At 41.5% G+C, this 22,159-nt stretch overlaps 1 protein-coding gene across 2 annotated transcripts; it reads right to left on the bottom strand.

Moving 5' to 3' along the window:
* Positions 1–4,384: 4,384 nt before the first annotated feature.
* Positions 4,385–20,289, bottom strand: Btg4 (BTG anti-proliferation factor 4). 2 transcript variants are annotated; one of them, XM_085688743.2, is made up of 5 exons: positions 20,062–20,289; positions 8,679–8,879; positions 8,092–8,229; positions 7,297–7,495; positions 4,385–4,785 (listed from the first exon to the last, which is right to left on the bottom strand). In XM_085688743.2, exons 1-5 carry the CDS (start codon positions 20,130–20,132, stop codon positions 4,543–4,545), a joined length of 852 nt encoding a protein of 283 aa, XP_085544869.2. In that variant the 5' UTR covers positions 20,133–20,289; the 3' UTR covers positions 4,385–4,542. The 2 variants fall into 2 exon arrangements, with proteins under 2 accessions (XP_085544869.2, XP_087761781.1); XM_087905655.1 differs by lacking the exon at positions 20,062–20,289 and having other exon boundaries at positions 8,679–9,008.
* Between the last annotated feature and the right edge of the window lie 1,870 nt (positions 20,290–22,159).

Here is a 22,159-nt window from a genome sequence, read left to right as displayed (position 1 = left end):
CATTCTCTTGATTAGTGATTGACATGGGTAGGCCCAGCCCACTGTAGGGGCTGCCACGCATGAGCAGGTGGTCCTAAGAAGTATAAGAAAGGATTGCTGAACATGAGCCTGGGGAGCAAGCAGCTCTCTTTCATGGCCTCTGCTTCAGTCCCTGCTTCTAGGTTCTGCCTTGAGTTCCTGTCCTGACTTTCCTTCCTAGTGGACTGGAAGCTCTAAGATGAAATATCCTTTTATGCCCAAGTCCTTTTGGTCGTGGCCTTTATACCAGTAACAGAAAGCCAACTAATACACTGTCCCCCAGCTCTGTCCTGACTGTGCTAGGGCCATGAGCATAGTGTTTGATAAAACTCAAACAACAGAGTGTGTTTTTCTCCTAAGATTCATACAGCACCAGATGAGAAGCTCCCCTTCCAACATCAACTGTATGGTTTAGGCTGTATAAAAATAGATTAAATATAATAGCTAAGCCCAACACTAAGGACGAACAGACTTTATAAGAAGACAAAAAAAAAAAAAGATCATGCACCCCGTACTTCAGAAATGAAAATTCTATACAGAACTGTCCACATTGAACTGGAACGAGGAAAAAGCCAGTGTGGTAACTACATTAATGCTACAACTAAGAAGATTAACACAAAATACAGAAGAATCCACGGTAATAGACATCCTAAGTCAGGACACAAAAGAAAACTTTATGTTTTATATTTTAAAAAATATAGTTGAAACATTTACAACTAGATGGTTAAAAATAAGCCACAAATTAAATTCCAAAGTATTCTAGAACTAATAAATAGAATAGAAACAAGAATCAGACTGAGTAGGATTGAGAATCAAATGGACAGAAGGGAGGCTTAAGACAATCGGGTTTAAAGAAAAATAACAAAGATTAAAGTGGCCAAATGCAGACGAAATGACAAAATGACCCTACCCTTATACCGCTGGTCGGTGTCCATGAGAAGGATGAAGAATGAGGCATGCAAAGGTGAAACACTCCTGGGCTGGTCTGAAAGAGGACAGCCCAGGGGACTTGGTCCCCAGCTGGTGGTTGCTTAGGAAGGATGGAGAGGTGTGGCCCTTTTTGAGGGTGTGGTGGTTTGAATAAAAATGGCTCCGATAGGAAGTGGCGCTAGTAGGAGGTGTGGCTTTGTGGGAGGAAGTGTGTCACTAAGGAGTGTGTCACTAAGGAGTGTGTCACTAAGGAGTTCTCAGAAGCTCAAGCCAAGCCTGGCCAGTGTGTCACAGTCTCCTGCTGCCTGCCTATCCAGATGTAGAACTCTCAGCTACGTCTCCAGCGCCATCAATGTCTACATGCGGCCACGTTCCCACCATGACAATGGACTAATCCTCTGAACGGTAAGCCAACACCAATTAAATGTTTTCCTTTGTAAGAGTTGCCATGGTCATGGTGTCTCTTCACAATAGAAACTGGAGCTAAGACAGAGAAGGTGCATTACAGGGGACTGGCTTGAGGTTTCCAAAGCCTCCTGCCATTCCCCGGGCGCTCTCTGTCTCCTGACTGAGATGTGAACTCTCAGCTGTCCTGCTACCCAAGGCTTCCCTGGCCATCACGGACTCAAACCATCTGGGACCCTAAGCACAAATAAATGCTTTCTTTTCTAAGTCGCCTTGGTCATGGTTTGTTTTATCACAGCAGTAGAAACGTGACTAAGATGATTATGGAAAAGTAAATGTGCATATCAGAAAGATATACATATATATATGCATATATATATCTTTATGATTTATATATATACAATGTTCCAAGGAAAACTGATACAGAACAGCTGACTGGAACATTTAATTCAAGTACAGAGAATTAATTTTCCAGATTGGCAGACAAAACAGATACCTAAGAAAGTCAAACGTACATGGTTTGGTGCGTAGCAAGGAGTTCCAAGAAATCAAATGGACCTCAGTTTGTTTTTTTCTCCCTGCAATATACAGTGCCAGGAACACCATTTCATTGCAATGACAATGAAATTGGAAGACAGAAAGAAAGCAAAAAACCACAGTTGAATTCACATCATACCTATGAACCATCTGTAGAAAAGTTTCCTAAAAAACTCCAACAAAACAGATTTCACACAAAAGACTCCTAACAAGCATCTAACCATTTAAAATAGAGCTATAAACGAAAAGCTACATGAATAATTGTTTCAGCATAGAATATGTTACATCCCAACATTAAAAATGGTATGGCCTGACTGGAGAGACGGCTCAGCAGTTAAGAGCACTAAGTACTCCTTCAGAGGACCCTGGTTTGGTTTCTGTACCCTCAAAGCAGCTCACAACAATCTGTAACACCCGTTCCAGGGGATCTGATGCCTTCTCGTGGACTCGCTGCTAAAAATTTCTTCCCAGAAGGAGAGATAAGCAACATATTCCCTTTGCAAGTTCAAGGACAAACTGGGGCATGATTCCACCAAAGTTCACTCCAGGGAGCAATGAGTTTACTACACCCCCTTACAGAGCATAGGTTAGTGTATACTTACAGGGGTGTGGGTACCCTGCCCCCCACAGGCCACACCTGGAAAGCATTACCCAGCAGGAATGAAGGCTTCTCTGTATACATATACTTGGGGGCCCCCCTTCCCTAATCTTCCCCAGCCTATTATTCTAACATCCCCTAAAGGCCACGTAAACATAAGGCAGAGCTGTGCAGGACAGGTAGTGGGGTGGGGTTGGATCCTCAGGTGGGGCCTCTACCCCTCTCTGCCATTCTCAAAGGGATCAAAAAGTCCAGCTGGGATGATCTTATGCAAGGGGACAAAGCTTAATACTCAAGATGGAGGTTGCTTGTCTCAGAGACTCAGAATAGGCCTCCATGGGCGCCAGGCACACTGATGGTACACATACACACACAAGCAAACACTCATACATATGAAGTTTTTAAATCAGTCTCTAATGGCACAGAGGAAAGCTAGGGAGAAGGCTGTTCGTAAAGTGTTTGGTGTTCAAGCATAATGGCTTGAGTTCAGATCCCCAGCACCCCCTTAAAAAGCCAGGCACCACTGCTTGAGCCTGTAATCCCAGCACCAGGGAGGGGGAGACAGGAGGTTTGTAAACCAGCCCATCTCTCCAAGTAAGTGACCTTGTCTCAAAAAATGAGAAGAAAAATTGAAGAGACACTCAGAGTAGACCCCTGGTTTTTACAAGCAAGTGCACACACAGGCACATGCGCACACACATGAAAATGTACACACACACACACAAACACACAATAATATTGTAAATAAACAACAAAAACTTAATAATCCTAACTCAGATGGTGGGTATAGCAACAAATAGGCAAATATAAAGTTTTAAATACTGCACCAACATAATGTTGAATTCCAGATAAAACTTAAGAAATTAGATATTCTGGTGTGGGAAAGCTTTGAAGCATTTCAGGGCCACTTCCAATTCCATTTCAGGGTTATTTGTTGTTTTATGAAAATCAAATAAAACCAAATGTAAATTCTGATGGGTAGCTCCTCTAGCATGGGTCTCTTAGTGAATGGTGTATCTGTGTATTCCTTCTTTTTTCAAAAGAGTTTGATGTTTACATATTTGGGGAAGGGCCTGCAGGTGCCATGGCACACATGTGGAGAACAGAAGACAGCTTGTGGGTGTCACTCCTCCATTCCACCCTGTGAGTCCTGGGACCTGAACTCTGGTGGCCTGAACTTCCCACCGAGCCATCTGAAAGCCTCTGTATCCATTCTTAAGTCTGTATATATGCAAAATGTACCTGCAACACGGCCACCATTTAATATTAGTAATGGTTGCATGCGGCTCACTAGTAGGGATTTATTTCTTTTGATAGTGAGTTTCTTGACTTGGTTTGAATTCTTTTTTCTTAAATATTTATTTATTTGCTTATTATGTATACAGCATTCTTTCTTCAGTCCAGAAGAGGGCACCAGGCCTCATTACAGATGGGGTTGCTGGGAATTGAACTCAGGACCTTTGGAAGAGCAGACAATACTCTTAACCTCTGAGCCATCTCTCCAGCCCCCGGTTTGAATTCTTTATAAGAAGCAGGTACCACTTTTATAAAACAGTTCATATGAGTATGTCTATGAAGTTTTAGTAGTAAATAAAACTTTTCAAAAGACATACCGAGGGAATTCTCTTATATTAAAAATAATTCCAACAAGTTCTTACAAGATTTATAAAATAGACTGGTTACCACAAATATTAGACGAATCCAGAAGAGTTTTCTGTCAGGATCACTCTCCCTTAATTGAAAACCTGCTTTTAAAACAGTGACTACAGGCGAAACAAGACACTTAAAACTGTCTTGCAGCAAACTGAACTAAGGGGTTTGTTAAAAACACAATGCGTTTATTTCAACTCTTCCTTCCCATAATTAATTTTATTTTATTACAGGCAATATCTCCAATCACTTTACAAGACACATATATTCACTAGTGTTACATAAAAATTTATATAAAGTTAAATAAGAATTAAAAGTATAGCTAAAAGTCGAGCGGTGATCTGTGTGCACTCCCATCCCTGAGAGAGTTCTTCCTTCTGGTGGGGAATTTCTTGGCTTTGGCCTCATTTTTGCTTTAGGGAAGACAAGGCCTCTCCTTCAAGCTTGCTTTGTGCTGCCTGACCACTGTACAATTGTGTGTTGACCCAGTGGTACCTGTCCACCCGGCGCCCTGCAGGCCTGCACCATTTAGGGTTCTTGGGCACTGGGTGGAAAGCCGCCCCCAAGATGCCCCCACGACCATCTGCCAAATGCTTTCTACGAGGGAGGCACAACCACGGCTGGAAGGACTGCTTGAAGGTTTCCACCTGGGAAGGAAAAAGAAAAGACAGGAAAAACAATGTGTGAAGGTCTCTGGACTGATAGGCAGCTCTTGAGACTATGAGCCCAGAACTCAGAAGAGAAGTCCCTCCAAAGCACAGGGATTACAAATTTAGAAAAAGTAAATAGTGATCTACAGAAAATTTCCAGAATTTTATAGCCTTTAGAGATCATCAATTTATATCTTTAAGCAAAATTAATTTTTCTTTTTTCTTTTATGTGTATGGATGTTTTGCCTGAATGTGTGTCTGTACCATATACGTGCCTGGTACCCACTGAGGGCAGTTGAAACCAGAAGAGTGCCAAATCCCCTATGGAGTTACAGTTGGCTATGAGCTACCACGTTCGTGGTTATGTTAACCATTGAACCTGGATCTTCTGAAAGAGCAGCCAGTTCCCTTTGACTGCTAAGCCAGTTTTCCAGCCCCGAAAATGAACTCTTAAGTGAAACTATAAATACGTAAGCTATGTTATTAATAAGGCCGTTAGTTCCAGTTACTTGGAAAACTGAGGTAGAGAATCAAAAGTTTAAGGCCTGCTTGGGGAAATTAATGAGACCCTCTCTCATAAAGGAAAGAAGAGGTAATGAGTTAGGGCTGGAAACAACTCGTGTCTAAGTAGATATCTACCAACCCACGTTCAATCCCTAGACCACACACAAAGATAAAAACATAAAACATTGCAAAGGTTCACCCTTACCCCACTCCCTCCTGACATTCCAAAACTGCCTAAAAATGATCTCTGGGGCCAAACCCACCCATTACAAACATCACAAATAATTGACAAAGATGTTTTAGAGACCACATTCTGGAAAGACATTACCATAGAACAGTTTAGCCTTCTACCTAAAAATCTAGTGTTATATAGTTTTAAACTGTTACACACAGGGACACAGACACACGCACGCACGCACGCACACACACAAAGACACAGATGCATGTGCGCGCACATACACAGACACACAGATGCATGCGTACATACACACGCAGTTTTAAAAAAACTAAAAGAAAATGTTTTCCAGTAATATAACAAAAGTTTAATATGTTTCTGACCCATAATATATGATACTACATAAGGTCTTCAAAGAATAGGTGAACTTTCATGAAACAGTTTTGAATACTTAATTTCATTAGTGCTATCTATTATAGGAATTTTTTTCAAATTATTTGCCTTTTGAGAACAGGCCAATTTTAGGGAAAATGGTAAAGCAGATAGTAGAACTAGTGAAAATTTTTAAAAATACAGCGTTCTAGTATGTACTTAAGCCATATATTAGGAATAAGTGACTATCATATTTAATGGTCTGAAAATTCCATGTCTGAGAATCAAGTCTTAAGAAATAACTTCAGGAAGAAAACAAAAGAACTAACTTCTATAATGATGCCAAATTTTACGGGTTTGGGGGGATTTTGGTTTTTAATAAAGCAATGTGGAAGCAATTTAAAATATTGGCTGGTAACTCTTAAGAGGAAAACAACTGAATGTTAACAAAAGTGTTTAAGGTGAAAGCATGCATAAGAATTATTGATAGAGAAGCTCTTCAAATTTGATTTTTTTCTGTCTTTCTTTCTTTCTTTTCTTTCTTTCTTTCCTTTCCTTTTCTAGTCAGGATTTCTCTGTAGCTTTGGAGCCTGTCCTGGAACTAGCTTTTGTAGACCAGGCTGACCTTGAACTTATAGACCAGACTGCCTCTGTCACCCCCACACACACCGAGTGCTGGAATTAAAGATATGCACCACCACCACCTGGTCAGATTTGTTTTTTTTTTTTTTCAAACGGGTCATTAAATCAACTTAAGATGTCTGTAATTATCTACAGAAGTATTGGGGTGGGAGGCTCCTGGTAAGTGTTAGTATTGTTTCATGCAACATATTTCCATATAAATGTGTATCTGTTGATGGGTTACAATTCTACCGGTTTTGATTGTTTGAGTGTTTTGTTCTTTGGACAAGCTCCCTTGAAACTGACTATGGCTTTTTTAAAAGGTTTTTTTTGCTATTGTTTTGTTTTGAAAACAAACTGCACTAGTGCCAGCATGAAAAGTGTCCTGGTCTTTCTTAAATAGGCTAGGCTTTCTCTAAATGACATGCTATTTTGATTAATAAAACCTACTAAATAGAGTGAGGAGGCACACACCTCTAAATCACAGCACTCAAGTAGGTGACAGGCAGAAGGATCAGAAATTGTGGGCCAGCCTGTGCTATTTAGGGAGTCTCAAAAACAAAACCCACTAACCATTACAATTTAACCAGAAGGACTATAAGTAGAAAGTCAGGTGCTTTCAAGAACTATGTGAAAAAACAGGACAACAAAAGACCATGCCTCATAAAGACTCAGTTAAGTGGCGACAACAGTCAGGGGATGGGGGACAGGAAAGGTTCTGCCAAAATACTGACACTGGCAAGAGGGCTTCTCTTTGTCATTTCACTACTTCCGGCTCTGTTTCTTGCGAGTGTATACTTTCTAGAATTAGAACAGAATGGTGTAGCACACACAACCTGGTAGATGCTGTTGGGATTGTTGACTTTGGGAATGACTTGGGGCTGCCTGCCACAGCTTTCTTCATCAGAAGACGTTCCAGATGAGCAATCGGCAGTGGCCCTGCTAACTGCATAGCTGATGTGCTGAGCTAGCTCCCAGTTCTCCCATCTGCCTTTAAAAGAAGCAATGGTAAAAGGATGCTTTTTCTCACCGTACCTAAGCGGGAAAGAAAATATTCATTAGAGACTCGACTTCCCACAAGCATAATCTCTTTGTCTGGAGACACCATACTAACTTTAACTTTTAAAAAGGTATTTTAAAGAGTCTGACTCTTCTAAAAAAGCAAACTGAAGGGCAATGTAACCTGAAGCTACAAGGATGTTACAATTAGTGAGCATATCCTGCAATAGCTATTCTGTTTAATTGGTCAGAAAAAAAAAAAGCAAAATAAAACTTTTTGTTTCTTTCGGGTCAATTAATGGACTGACTTTTCCTCCACACTAGCTGATCCCCTTGCCTTCCTGGTGTTTCCCACAGTACTTAAAAGTTACAAATCCGCAGTATGCAACAGGTTGCAATGACCCAAGTCACACTACAAATAGACTGCAGTGCCTTTGTGCTTGCCAATCCAACCATCCCTAATGGAAACGCGTGTTGTCTAGTAAAAGTTCGCATCTGAAACCGTGATCAAACAGTGTCCTAGTTGCTAAGCCAATGCTTTGGGCATCATCTTTCACAAAGGTACATAGAGCTGGCTAAGCAACCTAGGTTTCCTAGGGGTCACCAAGCACACAAACCACACAATTACTCACCTACAGCACACCTCAAAGGGATCGACCCATATGGTCATCTCCTTTGGAAGTCCCAGGTGAAAAAAATTCACATTACTCTCAGAACAAGCCCTTTCTAATATAGGGTCTTTATTCTCATTGTTGTTGATCCTGATACACCTGAGGAGAACAGAAAGCAAGAAAAGGGCAAGGAAGGTGTGTTGACGGGTTCTGCAGTAGGAAATCACACATCGTGGGTACCGATCTTGCCTTACCCACATCTTCTCCTCATCCTCCCCTGCCCTCCATGCTTACAAGTGGAAATAAAACGTCATTAACTTCGGCCGTGCTGACTCAGAATGGGTATCGTAACATTAAATCACATTGTTAGCTCACCAGATAGACGTTCATCGTCTATATTTTATGGCAAACAGATGAGAACTTGTCTAATGAAGTGTTCAGCTATATCACACCTCTTTATTTCAAACCTATGTTCAGACAAATTAATGGGAGCTCATAAAACATCCCTTACTTGAAGACGGACAAAAAAAAAAAAAAAAAAGTTGCCTTTTCCTAGCAGACGCTATTGCTGGCCAATTGCGCCTCCCCTGCGCCACGTGGGCTCTCACCTGAAAGCCTGTCCCTTAGAAGGACAGTCGGGATGCCAGTGACCTCTGTACTTTTCAAACAAGATGGTCATCAGCTTCAGTGCAAAGACCTCTATCTGCTGTGCACTCAATTTCTCGTGTTTTTTCACCAGTCTTGTGACAAAAAAAACTGCTGTTGCAATTTCATCTCTCATGATTCCAAAGCAGTCTGCACGGAGACCTGAAACCAATGAAGAAAAGCAAGACCGGATCACAGAGGGGCCTAGGTTTAACTGATCAGCAATGTGTAATTGAAGGCTGAAAATTTTATATGCCTAAAACGTAGGGTTTTGGGGGGGAGTGGGGGTGAGTCCTCAGTGAACTAACACATCAACACACACATATGAGAAAACACACATGCACACACACACACGCACACACACACCTAGTCTTCAACCTTTCTGTCCTCACACTTTTCAAAAAAAAAAAAAAAAACAACATTGTTCGAAGTTTAAAACACTTCAGCAATCAGGATTCATCATAAGCACAAAGTTACCAATGAGGACAGGAGATTACACTAGCGAGCACTTTTTAGGGACTTACTTACGAAGAATCAAGCGTTTCAGGGTTCAGGGACTGCAGGTGGAAAACGTGGTTTACACTAAAAGTTAAGATTAATAAAAACACATTTCACTCGCCGGTAAATTTCTAAAAATGTCTTTAGTCCCCTAAAAACTGTGGGCCAGAGTCAGAAAGCCAGCTATACCCCTTCCTGCCAACTCTTGCTCACACCTGTCTGGTGAGGTTCGGGCTACTCCATATATGCCAGGCTGTCAAAGCTGATTGGTGGCTGGCCCCACACAGGTGCCCTCCATTAGGACAATCCCTTAGCTTTGTCAGAACTCATTTGATTCCCCCATAGCAAACGTAGACTATTCTCTAAAGTGTTTAAAGCTATACCCACTCCACAGGTGTGTGTGTGTGTGTGTTTAACACCCACAATTAGTGACCAGTTTCTTCCACAGTGATAAAAAACTGACTCTCAACTAAGAAGCTGATTTCATATCAAAAAATAAAAAAAAAAACAGCAGTCGGACCTTATAAGGAGCCAGTTCCACCAACTTGTACCTACGCAGCCTAGTCTTTCACACTGAAACTATACAGATTAGATGTAATCCTCCATCATGTGGGGAGGGTTTTTTAAATTTTAGCTATTTGACCTCTCATGTCTTCTTCCCATTTTCGAGGCTAAATTTTCTCAGCTTGTTGGCAGCTGTTCCTCTGTACATATTGCTCAGACAGTGCAGTGTGGCAAGCCGGCACCTAGATGAGCGTCACACTGTGTGACAGACTCACATCTTAAAGGAGCTGCTCACGGTGCTCCAGGTGTGTCAGCTGACCGGCACTGGAGTGGGACCGCCACCTTCCTTGCCCCGGACACCGTCCTCGAGTGCAGCATCAGGTGGCCTCCCCTTGTGGGCACCGACATCACGTCACTACCTCACACTGAATTTGCAAGTGTGCTTTTCTTCCCCGAGGCTGCTGGTTTTCTCACATCTTTCTCTTCCAGCATGGCAAACTGTCTAAGAAGTCTGTGCATTTTGCAACTTAGCAGCTCACAATCTGTTAACAGCGTGTGGGGAGGCACACCTGGAACCGCGGCTCTCAGGAAGGCTGGGAGGGGAAGAACTTGAGTTGAGGCAGCTGGGCCACAGAAGGAGTTCCAGCACAGGTCTTGACTCAAAAACAAAGCAGAAAGAACAAAAGAAAGGAAACAACATAAAACAAAACCCTATCTGCAGGATCTTGCAACTGGTTTCGAATCTTCATAACTTTCAGTTTCCTGTCAGTGAAAGCAATTTCACAGGGTTGTTATCAAGATTACAGTAGATAATTAATACACCCGGTCATAAACTGTGGGAAGGTAGTACAGGACAGTTAAAAAGAAAATACAAGCTGGCACATGCCTTTAACCCCAGCACTTGGGAGGCAGAGGCAGGCAGATCTCTGTGAGTTCAAGGCCAGCCTGGTCTACAAGAGCTAGTTCCGGGACAAGCTCCAAAGCTACAGAGAAACCCTGTCTTGAAAAACCAAAAAAAAAAAAAAAAAAAGAAAGAAAGAAAGAAAGAAAGAAAATGCAAAGCAACCGTATGGTCAGCATTGTATGTTTCAATCCCAACCCTTCATCTCATTAGGAGCTTAGCAAAGTTCCACATGCTCTCTAATCTTCCCGACCTCCAGAGATAAAGTAAGTACTAGACTGCTGGCTCCATACTAATCCATCACACTGAATGGATCCCAGCTCAACCCAGGGCTTGGCCTTAAAGTGATTCCACCACTCTGTCCCTCCATTTCCTCGTGTATACAAAGAAAATGACAGTGTACACTTTGTAGGGTTATAAGGAGAATTAAGAGTGAAATGCTAGAAGGATACCTGGAACTCAGTAAGTGCTCTATAAATGTTAGGTGTTGTCGCTTCTGCTAGCAACTTGACTGTGGTCTTAAAGGAATTTTGCCAAGGTTAAATTATAAAACTACACATAAAGTCTTTTACAGACCACCTGGCATAAAACAAGTGCTCAAAGCGGCTGTCTTATTAACAAGTACAAATGATCCTCTACTCTTTTCTATGCCAATTTTAATGTTGCATTGGTTAGCTAGACTAGAAATGCTATCGTATTTCACTGTGTTGTTTAACTGATTTATTTGAAGTGCTGAAGTGGAACCCAGGACCACGTGCAAACCAGGAAAGTACTCAACCAATGAGCCATATTTCCTGCGCATGTGTTAAGTGTGGGCCACTGCTACAGTGAATGAAGATTTTGTTATGTAGTCAATTATCTCTTTTGGCATCCTGACATTTGCATATTTAGTAAGAATACCATCTGTGCCTTCCAAGATACAAGCTGAACAGGGTGAAGGCCAAGCAAGGCCTTGTCAAAGCCTTAAGCATCACCTCTTCCAATTGCCTTTCTTTCTCTTCAACCAATTAATTCTCTCACATACCGTGGAAAGAGTCAGTGGTAAAATGAAGATCTTACAAATCCATCAACATTTTCCTAATCTACTGAGAGAGCAGCCGTACATATAGAAGGAGAAGGAATTTTAAACAGACACGGCCCTCTTGTTCTAAGTAATCCCAACTTTCACAATATACAGGAACCATCTATTTGGTAAGAGTTGAGAGTTTTGCCTGCTTGGGGTCAGGATAACTGGTGCACAATTTAAGGTGCTACCATCTTCCCTTTTATGAAAACTGACTCCTTTGGTTCAAGTTACAACTCTGAAGGGTCACTGTACCTCTACAGTTTCCCCACGAGACAAGCCAAGGTCCCTACCACGACTTGGTTACGGATGGCATCTCCCCCTACTGAATCCTGTATTTTTCAGTTCCCTAAAGCCTCCCCACCTACAACTCCCAACTCAGAGTCCTGTCTTCAAGGACCCAGACTCAGACAGTTGGTACTAGGCGTGTATAGCTATTAATTAGTGGTAGTGGAATATGGGTCCGGAGAGCTCCTGACATGTTGGAGTGGCGTGAGTGTCAAAACTCAGCAGTGGTGGACTAAGACATAATACAGATGTTAAAGATTGTCCTAGACATTAAATATCTAGGCATGAGAGGTATATATATATATGTATATATATATATACGTATATATATATATATATAGTATAAGGACCACTGAAATAGATAACCGAGTATTTTGTCATCTAAGAATGACCATCTAAGACCAAATTAAGGTTGATTCAGTTAGAGCCAGTATTTACATGTGCGCCATGTCCATAACATATGATAACAAAACAAAAGCGCAACTAGGGCTCGAATGATCTACCCTCTCAGTATCTTATTTATTTCATTCTTTACTCGTGAAAGAGGTCCCCAAGCTGCCACGCTTTGGGGCACGCTCTGGAATCACCTTAAGACACTGAAGGCTGCCTCCTATCCACTGACACTGCAATCAAACAAGAAATAATTAAAATCTAGACAACAATGTTTTTATTTAATATAGAGAATATTAATTTTTGCACTAGGACCCCATAGATAACACCTTCCATATTTGATACTGTGTGTTACCCCTGTACAAATGGGAAAAAATAAAGTTAATGTTTCTACACCAATATGGCTGTTAATATTTATAAATGCCAACTCAGCGTGGCAAAGCGGGACACTTCCTTCCAAAGCTGACAGTATAGCTAAAGTTCCAAAACTTCCAAACACACACACACACACACACACACTCTACACACACGACCAATAGCAGACTTTCGTGCATCAGTAGCAGCAACTGCTTTTCCGGGTTCTTCAGTCATTTGAATGAAATTGAAGAGAGACCAGCACTCAATATCAAGATTTTTTAAAGCTCCCCTTGCTATCAATGAGACTTTTAAATCACATTACATATTTAATTACTCAACAATGCCTTAAGAGATTGTCTTGATAATTCTTATTCTCATCTTCTTTTGCCATTTCCCACACTGTTTCAAAGTATTGTTAATTGTGTTAGAAATGACAAAACTAAAATTTCAAACTCACTGCATATTGCTGAAATAGAACTTGCTTTTGAACTCAAGGCAACATAGACAAGAGCAAATACATGCCTTTTCTTGGTAAATGCCTACTGTTTACACTGCTAAATTAATAGTGCCAAGTGTTTAATAATTATGATTTCACCTTCCCAGATAACTTACTGCTCAGCTACCCTGAGTTGCTGAGGCATATTCACTGGTGAGGTTTTGAACCTTTCCCTAGCATTACTTTCTGCAACAGGCCCAAGCAGACCTTGGAAAGCATTAATAGAAGCATATAATAAGAATGTACTTATACTTCAGGAAAGAAAAATCAGAGAGTAAACATCATGTAAAACTTCCTTCATTTGCATAGGACTTCAATCACCTGATCTCAGTGGCCTCCTTCCCATGAATGGCATCTGTCCTTTTTGCTTTACTGACACCGACTTCCTTCTGAGCGCCCACTAACATGAGATATTGCTGTGTGCTGAGTGGGTCAAACAAAACACAGAACTCAGCCTTCCCTTTCAAGAGATTTATAATCCAGAGAAGGAAAATTAACATGCGCACAAGCTATGATTTGAATACAATACTTTAAGGATGGGATACTCGCAAGATGGCTCCAAGTTTTCAGTAGCCAAGAAAATATTGAAATAAGTAGTTCAGGGGGATGATCAGGGCAAAACAAAGATATGGATTCCTTAAGCTTAAAACTGAATTCCCGATGACAACTAATCGCGCAGTACTAAATGTCTGCTGAGAGGAGCTGAGAGGCCTAACAGCAGGGCTCAGCAAGTAAGGGTGCTGCTCACCAAGTCACACAGCCTGAGTTCAGTCCCCAGGACCCACGGGTGAAAGGAGAGAATCATCTGCCATAAGTTGTCCTCTGACCTCCATGTGTGTGCTATAGGATACGTATGTCCACACGTGCGAATAAATAAATAAATGTAATTTTAAATAATTTTATTAGGAAGGGATATAAGAACGTAGATCCAACAAGGACTAAGCAAACCTCTTAATTCATTGTTTGGTTGTTGGGCTTTGTGACTTTGTTTTCTTTTGAGATAGTCTCGTTATGCAGCCCTGATTGGTTTAGTGGTTACTACGTGGATCGGGCTGGCCTGGAATTGCAGCAATCTTCTTGAATTTAACCTTACACACTGGGACAACAGGCATGTACCACCATGCCCATCTTTAACCTCACTTAAACCAGAAATTACTAAAATTTAAAAGGCAAAAAAAAAATCTCTCAACTGATCACGTGTAATGTCTAAAGTTCCCATTATAAGACATCTATTCTCTTACCTAAGACATTGTCTTTTAAGGAATTCTCTTTTAAAAGTATCAGATAAAGTATCGAGAGGAGAAAATGGTGATGTTCTCTCTGTAGAGGTTTGAGTAAGGAGTCTAAGCCTGGGTAAGAAAATGAGAAAAGGGAGGCTCCATTCCATTTGAATGAGGAAGATCAGAAAGAAAAGGAGATAGAAAGATACATTCTCCTGTCTAGTGTGCCTGTGAGAATGGTACAGCGCATGAACATGGCCTTAGGCAAGGAAATTTCCAAAAACTCAATTTCTCCATTTTAAAACATGTCGATCAGGTGGGGTGGGAGAAAGGTGGGGGGAGCAGGACGAGAGGAGGGAGGGAGAACTGGGATTGGTATGTAAAATAAAATTTTAAAAAATGCTTTAAGAAAAAAGAAAACATATGGAGTGTGACTTGATTGGTAAATCAAAGTGTAGTCAGGTCCCAAAGGCACCAGTCAATTACAGAGGTAGAGCACGGAAGTAAGAGAGACGGCTCCGTACTCAGAGTCCTTGCTGCTCTCGCAGAGGACCCAGGTCAGTTCCCAGCACCCATGCTATTGGGCAATTCACTCCAGCTCCAAAGGATCTGATGCCACCTTCTGGTCTCCTGGAGCACCCGAACGTGTATGCCATTTACCTACACTGAACACTAAATTTGATTTATGAAGTAATAAACAGAATTATAATCAGCCCTACTTCATTTTTTTTAAACAGGGTCTCACTGTATAGTCCTAGATGGTTTACAACTTACTATGCAGACCAGGCTGGCCTGGAACTCACAGAGATCTATCTGCCTCTACCTCCCAAGTACTGAGATACAGGTGTGCACAACCATACCTGTCTCCTATTTAATTTCTTTACCATTTATTCCTTAAACTGTAAGTTATAATTCTAGGCCCATCTGTTCATCTGCAAACATACATCACTGTTTATAAAAGTAGAGGGATATAACTGTTTTGGCAAAAATTTGCTATCATTGGAAGCTTCTTCTATCAATAGCATATGTACACCACTTTATGAAACAATGAGTGGACTCTATACCCTATATATAAACTCAGTCTCACTGTGTTCAAACTGCAGTTTTAAATATTGCATAAATTGGGGGCTGGAGAGATGGCTCGGCAGTTAAGAGCATTGTCGGCTCTTCCAAAGGTCCTGAGTTCAATTCCCAGCAACCACATGGTGGCTCACAACCATCTGTAATAAGGTCTGGTGTCCTCTTCTGGCCTGCAGGCATACACGTAGACAGAATATTGCATACATAATAAATATTTTTTTAAATTACATAAATTGTTGAGACATAATTTTCAAGTTTTAAGTTAAAAACCAAGACAGTACAACAAAAATAATTTTGAGTGTAAAAAAATGTTTGTATACACAGTATACTAATTTAACAAATGTGTCTGTACATGTGACAGCATTGTATACTGTCTGAAACAAACAATAAGTTAAAAATTAAAAAGTATAGGTGGTTGATACTTTTATTAATGGAAGATGCTAACTATAGACTGAATATATTGAGTTCAAAAGAAAGGAGAGAAGAGGAAGAAAGCAGGCGACTAAAGGCACATTGGCATATTTTCCCAGGAAGTGGGGCTTGAGCTCAAACTTTAAACAGGCTATAGGTGAGCTAAGAGGGAAGAAGACAATATAAACCTAGCTAAATGTAAATACAATGAAATCCTTGAGATATATATTATGGGTTTAGAGGAACTAAAGAAGTGAGCTATATAATTGCTAAACTCTATAAAAGTTCCATAGGGGAATCAAAGGGGCGTAAGCAGCAGATGAAGACAGTACAAATATAGGCAAGAACAAGTGTACACAGAACAATGACTATGGGAATAGCACAAATTATTTTCATTCTTGTAAATAAATTAGTTGATGAGGTAGTTTCCCGTTTTGGCTTTACAGAGTTAAGAATACATGTTAGACTTCTGGAGGAAAATAAACTCTCTTCAACAACACACCTAGACAACCAGTTAGCTGTTCTGAAACCCCAAAGTTTCTTTTACAAACCAGGAAATCTATCATGAGTGACAGAAGTCAGTCTATAGCCAGGGAAGCTAATCTGCCTACATACAGTCTAGAGAAGACCACCCACCTTATTTAGTGTGTACCTGAGTTCAGTCCCAGGACACACACACAAAGGCATTCCACTGTTGCCCACCTACTTTATCCTTCCTCTGAGAACCATGGCAACAAGAATGGGAGACTTCATTCAACTTGAATTTTCACAGTCAGAAAATTTCTAATCTCCCTTTTTAGTTCTGACCTCTTTCCGCATTTAAATACTTAACTCAACCCAGGCTTGCTTAGACCCAAACTCATCATAAACGTCTTCTGATCATGTGTTCGCCTCAGCACCTCAAGCTCCTCACTGAGAGTCGGTTGCTGATCCTGAAAAACTGTGAATCAGCCCCCAAACCCTGTAAAAGTCCCTTCATGAAGTCTCTTACTTATCCTGTGTTTCCTCAATCATTCATCTCCAGATTTGTTAAAAATCATCTACATCAAATCTCTGCAGTCCATGCTGCTCCAGCCTCCAAAAACAACACACTTGTATTCATCAGGGGCTTTCCAGCCAGCAGAGTGATATTCAATCTCTCTAGACTAACATTCTAAGGCTTCCAGGCCTACCTCTTACTACTGGAGTGAACACCATTTTTTCTATGTAGCCCTCTCTCTGTCCCATACTTCAGTGTTTTTTCTTATGTTTCCCCAAATGTTGACAATAACAGAGATAACACTAGAATTCAAGAGTCCTTAAGCACTTATTAACCTAACAACTGTGACACTCAATATATTTCTATGTGATATAAATGCATTATCTAGGGATTTTATGCATTAATGTAATATTAATTTACATATTAATATTATGATGTGTTAATATGATTAACATAATTTAACTCTCTTAATTATCTGTGTAAACAGTCTATTCCTCCAATTAGACCACATCTCTGGAGACTGTGTTCCTCAGAGATGGGGACTCTACGAGAATTGTTCCTGATGCTGAGCCACAGAGTTCCAGCAACTTCAATTAGGAAGCTAGTTTGTTAGATTACTTCTGATTTGCCTAAAAGATAAATTAACATTTGATATGTAAAGCAATGCTATTGATTAATCAATAAATATAAGCAAGAAGCTAATTAAGAACCTAGTGCACTCTTTCTAATGGGAGTCTGATGAGATGGAACCAGAATCATGGAACTGCCAGCAGTTCATGTTAGCTCAGATGAAAATCTCCTCTCATAATTAAACAGATTCATTGATTTGTAGTTCAAACGTTAAATTGACTTCAACTCAGCCTCGCTTCAACTTTATAAACGAGTCCCTAAGTATACCTTCATGAATAATAACATGGCCATCTGACATTTGATAGTCTTAGTCTACATGAAAAACAAAGCATGGTTTTATTTCCTAGCAAAGACCATTCATTTTAAAAACAAGTTTTAAAAGAAGCTGCTAAAGACAATTACTTTCTAATTAGTGTCATTCTTAAGTTCTTCCCTCAGTAACCTTCAAAAGCTGCAGAAATAGCTGGTAATCTGGAGGTTGTCTCAAGAAAATCAAGAGCTCAAGGCCAGCCCGAGCTCATTGAGTCCCTGTCTAAAAATTAAACAAACAAGCAATAGCAAATGTTTAGGTATTTGTGTATGCTGAAGTGGGGAGCCACCTCTCGCTCTCTAACCCTCTATACAGGAGTAATAAACTAAGCCAATATAAATTCGCCAGACTAACGTAGGAAGTTCTTGTTTTGATACCCCTCCTGGTTTCCTTCCCGTCAATAACCTCACTCCATCTCCTCAAAGGTCCTTCCCATCTCCCCGATGACCAAAAGCCCAGAAATTAAAACAGTAAACAATTCCTCCTCAAGGTGCCTTCCTGGATTTGGATTCTGGTCTAACCAAATGCAAACTCCTGTTTGGGCCTTTTAACCACAAGCATTCTTACTTGGATTAAAACTTGAGTCTCCCTGGTGTCTAGACATGCCTAGACATGACCCGCAGATGCAGTGAGGTCAGCGGAGTTTCTCTAGTAACTGCAGGCCAAATCAACAGCAACCCTAAGAACACGCATTCTTTTCTGTTGCTGTTGCTTTTCTAACAGAACTAGAGCGCACACATTTTTATTGTCTTTTTTTTTTCATCTTTGAAGAAAAAATTTTACAGTGTAAATTTCAAGGCATCTAATGCAACTTTAGCTTTGGATGGCAGAAATCGAACTCAGGTAAGATCTTTAAGATGCAACTGATAATCGGGAAAAAAACTCATCAGCTATGTGGAAGCAGTAAGGATAGAGTAAAACTGAGCAAAACGTAAAATAACTGCTTTCGTAATGGTATCCTCACAAAACTTCTAACTTTTCTGTTGCTAGTGGAATGGAGGCTGCTTCTACTAGCTTCGTTTGTTTGTGAACATTCAAATGACATTTTTGTAGCACACAACATTGCGCTTTTCTCAAATTCAAGATGAATGAGTACAAAATATAGTTATTTAGAAATGATACCTCTTGCAAGTTAATTTTACAATTATCTGTTATTTTCTACTTCACTTTGATTCCTTTCACTTAAGTGTTCATAAAACAAACTATGCTTTTGGAGGAAAAAATGCTATTTCATTTTCAAAGATAATGTTAAAATACACATAACCTTATTCTTGAGACGTTCCTGAGTTTTAATGGTTTGAATTTGGAATTTGTGTTGAATGTTCCTGACGACTAGCATGTATTCATGTCAATAACTGCATCCATGAAACCATCTGCTGGGCGTAGGGATCTGTGTACAGAGAAGTTTCCCTTTGTAGACCGTAAGACTTTCTGGATCAATACAAATGTACCCATTTGTTATAATGTACCCATTATTATACTGTGCATATGAAGACATGAAGACCACAGTCTGTTGAGGCTACTTCCTACTGAATTCCACAAAGTTTGCAATCAGAGAATATGATATATCCTCTTTGGGCTCATCAATTAAGCGAAAAGAAAGGAAAGACTAACTTAAAGGATAAAAATATTAGTGAAGATGGCACAGAAATGCTGTCCCTGCCCCTCAGCGCCTTCGATTCCAAATATACACAAACACACCCGTTATCAGATGAGATAGGAAGAGCAAGGAAAATTTAACTGTCACAAGACTCGGGCTTCCGCAGACCTACTGTTAATGATCAAATCCACCCTTGCTTTAATCTCACCTCCTTCAAGACCGGTGCCTGTCAGTTCTCGTAGACACCCTCCACCCCCACCCCCGCGCACCTTTTTCTACTAATAAAGTCTATCAATTTAGTGACTTTGTACTGTCTGGGACAGCAAAGAACGTGTGACTACTCTGTGTTACCCCCTAGACTGTCTGATGGATAGTAGAACCAATGCCCTTTAGGTGATGACTATGTAACAGACATTTAAATAAAACAGTAGCCCGAAGTAGCAATGGTTTCCTCAAGGCTTACCATGAGATCACAAAAATGGTGAGTTTGATCTTAAAAGGGTCACACTTTGACCACAAGGGGGTTGGTTCAATGTTTGACTAGAAAAGCGGCCCTCATCTTACTGCATGGCCCTGTAAAAAAATAATCTTTAGAAAGAACTCAGGTATTGGCAAGGGCAATCCTGCTCCTGCGGGAAAGCTCAAGCCTCCAGCTGAGGTGCCTGAGAAGCAGTTTCTGCGAATGGGCATGAACACTGAGGGGGCTTGGAAGCTTCTTGGGCAACAGGGTAGGAGAGATGAATGTAGGTCTTTGCGCTTCCTACTACACCATGAAGATAAACTTCTCAAGAATCTGTGTCTCCATCTCCCAGGTCCCTTCCCAGGAGGCTCTTCAGGAGCCCGCCCAGTGCCCCTTCTGGTGGCTTCTGCCTCCCCTCCCCCACTCGCCCCGCCCCCTCGGCCTCGGGGTTCCAAGGGCGGTTGGTCGCAGAGCCACGGCCACTCGGCCAGTAGGAGCTGCCGGGCGCGCGGGGTGGACAGATCCTGCTGTAGAGTTGGGGCTGGAAGCCGAGAAGAAGTTGACGGAGGCGGGTCAGACCCGGCGGGAGGGAAGCAGGAGTCTGTCCCGGTGCCCAGGGGACGGGGTCGGAGCGGGAGGGTCTCGGGGGACGGCGGGTACAGAGGCTCCGGGGCCCTGGGGTCACCTGGGGTCGCGCGCGGCCCTGCGGGGTATGGAGGGGCCGGGAGCCTGAGACATCTCTCGCTCCGCCACCCTCGGCTGTGGCGAAAAGGGGGCAAGGGGCCGGACCCTTGGGAACTGCAACGGCGGACACCCGGTGCTCGGTTTGTAGGCAGTGTAATTAGCTGATTGTACCACGGTGCTGACAATCACTAACTCCACTGCCATCAAAACAAGGCACAGCATCACCCGCTGCCCGCCGGAGGAGAAGCAGGCGGCCGCAGCCCCGCTGACTCGGCAGAAAGCGGAGGCTGGAGCCAGGATGCGTCAGCGAAGGGGCCGGAGCACGAGGTCTAAGTGCAAGTAACCCTCGGAGAGCGGCGGCTTCCTTTAGGGACTACCTGTGTCTAGGAGCCAAAGCAAAACGTTCAGTGATATGCAAAGATAATCGGTGTACACCGGCCGTAACTTTAAAAAAAAAAAAAAAAAAACCCGCAGGAGCCCCCCAGAACGGTTCCTGTGATTCACTGCCTGTTTTCCACTTCTAAGAAAGCTATCACCAAGGCAGCAACTAGAGTCAACCACAGCCTGACTGATGATGTGCTGGTCTCAACCAACATCTGAGAGCACCAACTAAGACTGCAGGCTTTTTCTACGAGTCTAGTTACTAGGCAGTGTAGTTAGCTGATTGCTAATAGTACCAATCACTAACCACACGGCCAGGTAAAAAGACTGAGATTCCTCCGACTGAGCCCCGTGTGCATCATCAATTTGGTGAGGACAGGGCTATAGGGAAATGCTCATCTATTACGTACTAAGTGGTTTAGGCAAAAGAAAAGCTAGCACTTAGCTGCTAAATATAACGTGTGCAATATGTGTGTGGGGAGGTAAGTATACAATGTGTGCAAGATGTGTTTTAGGGGGTACGTTTCAGTGATTTTTAGATATATTGGAAAATAGAACTCATTCCTTAGCTGATCTGGTCATTATATTGACTTGTGATTATAAATCTCTGGACTTTTCCCGACACTGTATTATTAACACCGAAAAATAAAGTGCCACGAAAAATGTCAGCTATCGACATTATCATGTGTCCATTTCCTTTCCAAAACTGACTTTAAGTTGTCTATCTCGGCTCCTCTCAATCTCTGAAGTAACTAAATGGTCAGTTCCTATATAGACAAAAATCTCCAGGAAAAAACGCTCACCCATGATTGTAAACCTGCTTTTAAGGATACATTAAAAATGTTTTCATAATTTTTCACGGTGGGGGGGGCGGCTCAACTCACTTTATCGGGTATTTTTTTTTAATGATAACAGTTGCACCGTAGGTAACTTTTGGCGTGAATAATTAGTGAACACACTCTAAATCCAGCTTGTTTCCTAAGATTTGCAATAAAAGATGAAGTTTTTTTAAAAGCACAAAAACCGTATCCATGGGTACCTCTCAGCCCATTTCTGGTCTAGGACATTATGCCGCCTTGATGTATCAACGCAGACCTGAGAACTTCGCGGGTTGGGGGTGCTGAGCGTTGGCAATCTTGTCCAAAAGAGCTTTTTAAGTTCACTTTATTCGGCCATTTCGGGGAGGGGACAC

The sequence above is a fragment of the Myodes glareolus genome, chromosome 4 (assembly GCF_982192425.1).
Source record: "Myodes glareolus chromosome 4, mMyoGla1.1, whole genome shotgun sequence".
NCBI classification, from domain to species: domain Eukaryota; kingdom Metazoa; phylum Chordata; class Mammalia; order Rodentia; family Cricetidae; genus Myodes; species Myodes glareolus.
Note: the sequence above shows the minus strand (reverse complement) of the source record. Positions and strands in the feature narration are given on the sequence as shown.

Coding starts and splice junctions, on each gene's coding strand:
- Btg4 (XM_085688743.2), bottom strand. CDS start 20,132: ATGCCCATTCGCAGAAACTGCTTCTCAGGCACCTCAGCTGGAGGCTTG. Junction 8,230..8,678: donor TCTAAGGGACAGGCTTTCAG/GTGAGAGCCCAC, acceptor TGTTCTCCTCAG/GTGTATCAGGATCAACAACA. Junction 4,786..7,296: donor ATCCCAACAGCATCTACCAG/GTTGTGTGTGCT, acceptor TTTCCTTCCCAG/GTGGAAACCTTCAAGCAGTC.